Source organism: Octopus bimaculoides, chromosome 11 (genome assembly GCF_046866305.1).
Source record: "Octopus bimaculoides isolate indiv1 chromosome 11, ASM4686630v1, whole genome shotgun sequence".
In the NCBI taxonomy this organism is placed as follows: Eukaryota; Metazoa; Mollusca; class Cephalopoda; order Octopoda; family Octopodidae; genus Octopus; species Octopus bimaculoides.
Window position 1 is genome coordinate 3,023,695 of NC_142938.1, and position 6,000 is coordinate 3,029,694.

General features: G+C 38.6%; 1 protein-coding gene across 6 annotated transcripts in view; it reads left to right on the plus strand.

Annotated features, from left to right (window-relative positions):
* The window catches only part of LOC106884061 (1-phosphatidylinositol 4,5-bisphosphate phosphodiesterase beta-4), a 122,914-nt gene extending 117,077 nt beyond the window's left edge, over positions 1 to 5,837 (plus strand). For 5 of the 6 annotated variants that reach the window (XM_089359224.1, XM_089359225.1, XM_089359226.1 and 2 more), the window contains 7 exons: positions 1,015 to 1,179; positions 1,690 to 1,789; positions 2,132 to 2,236; positions 3,143 to 3,406; positions 3,889 to 4,117; positions 4,913 to 4,979; positions 5,624 to 5,818. In XM_089359224.1, the coding sequence (XP_089215350.1) occupies positions 1,015 to 1,179; positions 1,690 to 1,789; positions 2,132 to 2,236; positions 3,143 to 3,406; positions 3,889 to 4,117; positions 4,913 to 4,979; positions 5,624 to 5,803 (1,110 nt within the window). In that variant the 3' untranslated portion in view covers positions 5,804 to 5,818. Of the gene's footprint in view, positions 1 to 1,014; positions 1,180 to 1,689; positions 1,790 to 2,131; positions 2,237 to 3,142; positions 3,407 to 3,888; positions 4,118 to 4,912; positions 4,980 to 5,623 lie in introns of all 6 variants that reach the window. The other variant, XM_089359229.1, reaches the window with a different exon arrangement.
* The last annotated feature ends 163 nt before the right edge of the window (positions 5,838 to 6,000 follow it).

Sequence of the window (6,000 nt, forward strand, 5' to 3'; positions counted from 1 at the left end):
ATCCCTTGTCCAGATAATCCCTTAAATATTTACTTTAAACATTTGGATATTATTTGTTCGTCCATGTTTTCTGGTATCATATTTTAATCAACTGGAGTGGATTAAGATTAAGCTTGCAGTTTATCACTTTCAGATCTTATTGTACAGAGTACAAATAGAGATTTTTATCTGTTGGCAGATATCAGCACTGATCAGCAAACAGTTTTCTTCACTGAAATTATAAACAAATCCAGTGACATCTGTAAGGTTAAACATCCTGGTGTTTCTAGCTGACAAGTCAATAAATTAAGTACTAGTAAAGCACTGGGGTCAGTGTGATCAACTGGTCCCCTCCTCCCAAATTTCAAGCCTTGTGCCTTCCATAAAAAGGATTATTATTATTATTATTATTATTATTATTATTATTATTATTATTATTAAGACAGTGAGCTGGTAGAATCGTTACAGCACCAGGCAAAATGCTTAGAGGCATTTCATCAGTCTTTAAAGTCCTGAGTTCAAATTCCACCGAGGTCAACTCTGCCTGTCATCCTTTCGGAGTTAATGAAATAAGTACTAGTTATGTGCTGGGGTCAATGTAATCAACTAGACCTCCCTAGAGAGAGAGAGAAAGAGAGAGAGAGAGAATAAGGTAGAATAGCAGAAAAGGGAGTGGGTAGGTAAGTGCACTAGAGTGTGAACAGTGTTACAAGTGATTAGAGATGGGGTATGAAGTGAACATAGCGAGTATCGATTTGGGGGAGGGGAAGAAACAGGAGTGGGACAAAAAATAGTATATATATATATATATATATATTTGATGTCATCTGGGTAATAACCTCATAATGTGCATTTCAAAGCTCCAATACAGTTATTGGCTACCATGTGCCATCATACAGCAAGAATACTTCTTTTACTGAATATACAAGTGGAACTCTGTGAGTGTATGCAGAATTTGAATAAAAGTTTATAAAACAAGAAAATGGAATTCCAAGAACATGTTGTTATCATTTGAATTGTCATTTCTAATTACAGGTAATCTCTGGTCAGTTCTTATCTGATAAAAAAATTGGAACATGCGTTGAGGTGGATATGTATGGTCTACCAACTGACACCATTCGTAAGGAATTTCGCACCAAAGTAGTACCAAATAATGGTCTCAATCCAATCTATAATGATGAGCCATTTGTCTTCAGAAAGGTATGATGTCTTTTTTATTTTCTTCATTTTTTTTCTTCTTATTTTCTTCTGGGTGGATGAGATGGAACAGAGGTAAATTTTTAGATTCGGAACGAACTATTTGATGTTTACCTTGTCAGGTATATCGCTGTGCCCCAGTATGGCCTCTGCCAATTGATTGGAATAAGTAAAAATGTTTTGTTTTTATCTTGTTTTGTTTCCGTTGTGGCCAGGACAAGTAACATAAAGAACGACCCTTCATCAGTTGTCGGCTGTCTATCTACACCTCATTTCGAGCATTGAACAACAATATACTCCTGCACCTATGTATAATGCAACTGAACACACACACACACACACGCCTACATACACACACACATGCAATGTATACATTGCATATATGTGTGTGTGTGTGTGTGTGTGTGTTTGTGTGTGCACATGTGTGTTCACATACCCCCACCCCACACACACACACACAAAAGTTTACTGTTTGAGAACTTTGTCGATTGTTATTTGGTTTTCGTCTTCCAGGTAGTACTACCTGATCTGGCAGTTCTTCGGATTGCTGTGTATGAAGACACTGGTAAGCTGATCGGTCAGCGGATCCTGCCATTGGACGGATTACAAGCTGGTAAGTGGACTTCATTGTATCTTTGGTGGTAAGGTCAGTGTCGGTCAGTGTCTGATTTTTTTTTTTTTATAAGTGGGTTGAACAAGTGTACCCAGGGCTACAATATCGAGTGTGCCCTTTCAACCAATAAAGAACCTTCTATTCTGTAGGTTGATCTGCTGAGCACAGCAGCCAAATCCCCCTGAAATCCCTACAGAAAGAGAGGTCTATGGTTGGTACACCTTTGATTGTAGACCTGCTGGATCATATCTAAACAACCCCCACACTTTGTGACCCTCACATAATTAACCTGACGGACAGTTTACTAAAAACTATTTTCTTTCCTTCTTCTCCTCCACTCAGGCTATCGGCATATATCACTACGAACAGAAGGCAATTTTCCCCTATCATTACCGACAGTTTTCTGTCGAATCATCCTGAAGACCTATGTCCCAGAAGGCTTTGAAGGTAATTTATCAACATTTTTATCCTATTTCTTCCTTTCTTCTTTTTTTGGCTATTATTATTGGTGCAACAGGGTAGATACCAGCCTGCCTGGAGCAAAAAATGACTGGACAAGTGTACCACCATGCATTTTGGGAGGAAGAGCTCAACATCCACATACTCTCTCCACAGCATTAATATCAAGAAGTGACCTGGGCTTTACTGTCAGCAGTGATTTATGCTGGACAAGGCACGTCTCTAAAATTGTCAAGAAGGCCGAGGGTGTCTTGGCATCACTCAGGAAAGCTTTTGTCATCGCTCTCCAGCTATCTATTTAAGGTTATATATGACTATTTATAATTTGCATTACCATTCTGGAACCCATATCTTGTTCAGGACATTGACCTCCTGGAAACTGTTCAGAGACGTGCAACCAAGCGAATACCCTACATCTGGCATCTGCCATACTCTGAGCAACTTGCTTCCCTGGGCTTAGATACATTGAAGCTTCAATGTCTGGCAACTGACTTGGTAAACACCCACAAAATTATTAACCACCGTGCCAGTCTTGAGCACCTTTTCGAGCTCCATGTGTCTAATACACATGTGGGCATGCCCTGCAAAGTCAGAAAACAGCACAGCTCCCATGACTTTCGGAAACATTTTTTCACCCCCTCCGAGTTGCTGAACAAACTACCTGCATCAGTTGTTAGCTGCCAAGATATTGCATCCTTTAAAACCTCCAGGCTTCCTGAAATCTACCAACACAACACCTGATATCCCCCGCCTCCATACGCATGCACACATGTATATCATGACTCATACACTTCCTCCTCCTCCTCTGTAATTTTCTATTTCATGGCTAATAGAGCCATGTTTGTCTGATGAAGAAGCTAACTCACCCATGTCTATATGTTTTACTCTCAACAGATTTTGTGTCTGCTGTGTCAGCACCAATCCAATTTCAATCCATGGCAGACAAGAGAGAACAACTTATGCTCGGGATGGGGATCGATGAAAATGATATCGGGGATGTACCTGTGGCAAAAGAGAAAAACAAATCTACCCAGAATGAAAATGTCAAACCAACTCCTCAGACACCAAACGGCCCTTCCAAAGACCAAGTGAAGGAAATTCCTAAACAGTCCAAACAGATGACATCAACATCACAACCTCCACCTGCCAAAAAAGACGGTTCGTATTCTCCTCCATTTTCTTGTTTTTTTTTAGTTTGTTTTTATATTTGTTGTTGCACTTTAATCCTTTTGATACCGACCCAGCTAGAATTGCTTCTTGCTCTGTGGTACAGATGTCGTGTTTTCAAAAGTTCTGGATTAGATTTATATTTAGAATTAATGGAAAAGGTGAAGAAAGAAAATAATCAGTAGAAGACATGAGAGAAGGGGACTTCAATGTGGTCCCTCTATATGCTAGCAATAACAGCCTAAATTTCCTTCAATCCACACCCTTCCAACTGCTTCTAATGTACATCTGCCCAAATGTAGAACTGTACCTGGGGGTATTACCTTACTAGCAATTTTGATTTACAAACTTACAATTTAGCAGCCTTGCTCAGCAATCTGATAGTTTTTAAACAAATGTGTGGTCATTTAACATGCTAGAAATAAGAAGTCAACTATAAACGATCTTTAAAAATCCGTATTTCTCATATACAGAGGAGCTTCAGTTTGACAAGATAACACGTGAAAGTCTGATGCAGGAGAAAGTCTACGTCCGTTTGATAAAGAAACAGCAGAGAGAAGTAGAGATAATGAAGAAGAAACACCAGAAAGAAAAATGTGTGATGTCCAAACAGCAATGTACCTCTGTCGAAAAAATGACGGCACTCCATGAGAAAGAGAAGGCAGCCATGGAGAAATCATGGGAGAAGTTAAAGAAGAAAAAGTGAGTATTTGCCATTATTTTCTCATTTCATTTACCATTTCTCTTCCAATGATCATCTTCTGCATCGATTTTCTTTTCTTCCTCCTCTGTTTATATTTTATTTATTTTAATTTTACGTGGCTGTGTGGTAAGAAGTTTACTTCCCAACCACATAAATTCAGGTTCGGTCCCACTGTGTGGCAATTTGGGCAAGTGCCTTGTGAGTGGATTTTGTGGACAGAAACTGAGAGAAGCTCATCAAATATGCGTGTGTGTGTGTGTGAGTGTGTGTGTGTGTGTGTGTGTGTGTGTGTGTGTGTGTGTGTGTGTGTGTGTGTGTGTGCATCCCTCACCACTTTTTAACAATTGATGCCAGTGTGCTGTGGGCAGCAAATGATGGTACCAGAGTGGTTGGAAGACCACAGAAGACGTATATACAACAGCTTGAAGAAGATGTTGCAGAAGATGTGGGATTCCAAGATGAAGACCTAAAAACTCTAATGGAAGATCAGGAGGGATGGAGAGAGGTAGTCAGGCTGACCTGAGCAATCAGCCTAACTGGGTGATGCTTTGATTAAGAAAAAAAAAAAAAAAGGGGGAGGGCTTTTATTTAGAAAGAAGTTAAGAGTTAATGGCTGTGACTTTTCTGTCAAACTCTTGCCCTTACCTCAGACAGGTGGCGTTTATGTGGTTGAAGAAAACTAAAACCTTGTTGTGGTAAAGGAAAGCTAAATGAGATTTTAAAGTTGGTTAATAAAGTTCTGAAGGCCCTGTTGTTTGTTCTCTCTGACTTTGTGATTTTGTCTGCCATTACAGTGACGATACCACCTTAAACAGTAAGGAAGATAAACTCCAAGCACTGATAGCTGCTCAAAAATCAAAGGTAAGACAAGCTTTGAGGAAATTATTCTTCCTCGTAATATTTGTGAATGTAATTGTGTGTGAATGAGAGAGAGGGAGAGAGAGAGAAATGGTCTCTAGATTACATCTGATGTGATGAACTTCCAAGATTAACAAACACTTCTTCTTCCTGTTTGTCTGTTAAACCAAGGCTTGACTATATATGAAATGATATTCCTAAATAATTAAATATGTATATTTATTGTTGCTATTATGTTAAACTGTCATATGTCCAAATTCACATAAATACTTTTTTTTTCAATATCAATTTTTGCTTGCAATAACCAGTTCTTTTGGTCAAACTATCATAACTCCTACTGCTTCAGATGCCAAGATATCAAAAATTGTCAAAGTGTAGTACAACGGTTTTGCTATGGAATGTTGAAACTATTTTTTCGTTTTCTGAAAAAGGAACGTTTTGGACTTTTACATAATAGCAGCGATATAAACATATATGTAAAAGTAATCATGCTGGTGCCATGTTAAAAATACTCCAGCTGACCCATAGGAAAGTGGACATTAAAACAATGATGTTAATGATGATGACGTATATTACACAAAATTACAAAACCCACACACACACACAAATACTTGTTAATTAGGCTGTATTTGTTGACGTTTGTGCAGGTAAACCTTCTGGTGTCTGAACACACCAAAGAATGGTCAGACATGAATGCCAGACAATTGAAGGAGGAACACGAGCTGAACAAGGCCCACATTTTACAGCAGAACACCACAAATAATCGGCTTGTGGAGGAAGTACAACAGACCCAGTTGAAGGAATTGGAACTGAAACAAGACAGGTAAGAATACACCTGTACAGGTGTACAGAATGATATAAAGAGAGTAATATTGTCATTGTTTAACCATAGGTCACTTTTGATCAAGCTGTTCTATGGGTCAAAGACTTTAAAACCGTGACTATCTCATCTTATTTTTCATACATAGTATATCTGGGACTACATTATCCAGTGTGTTCTTTCATGTTTTAAAAATATTAGGTG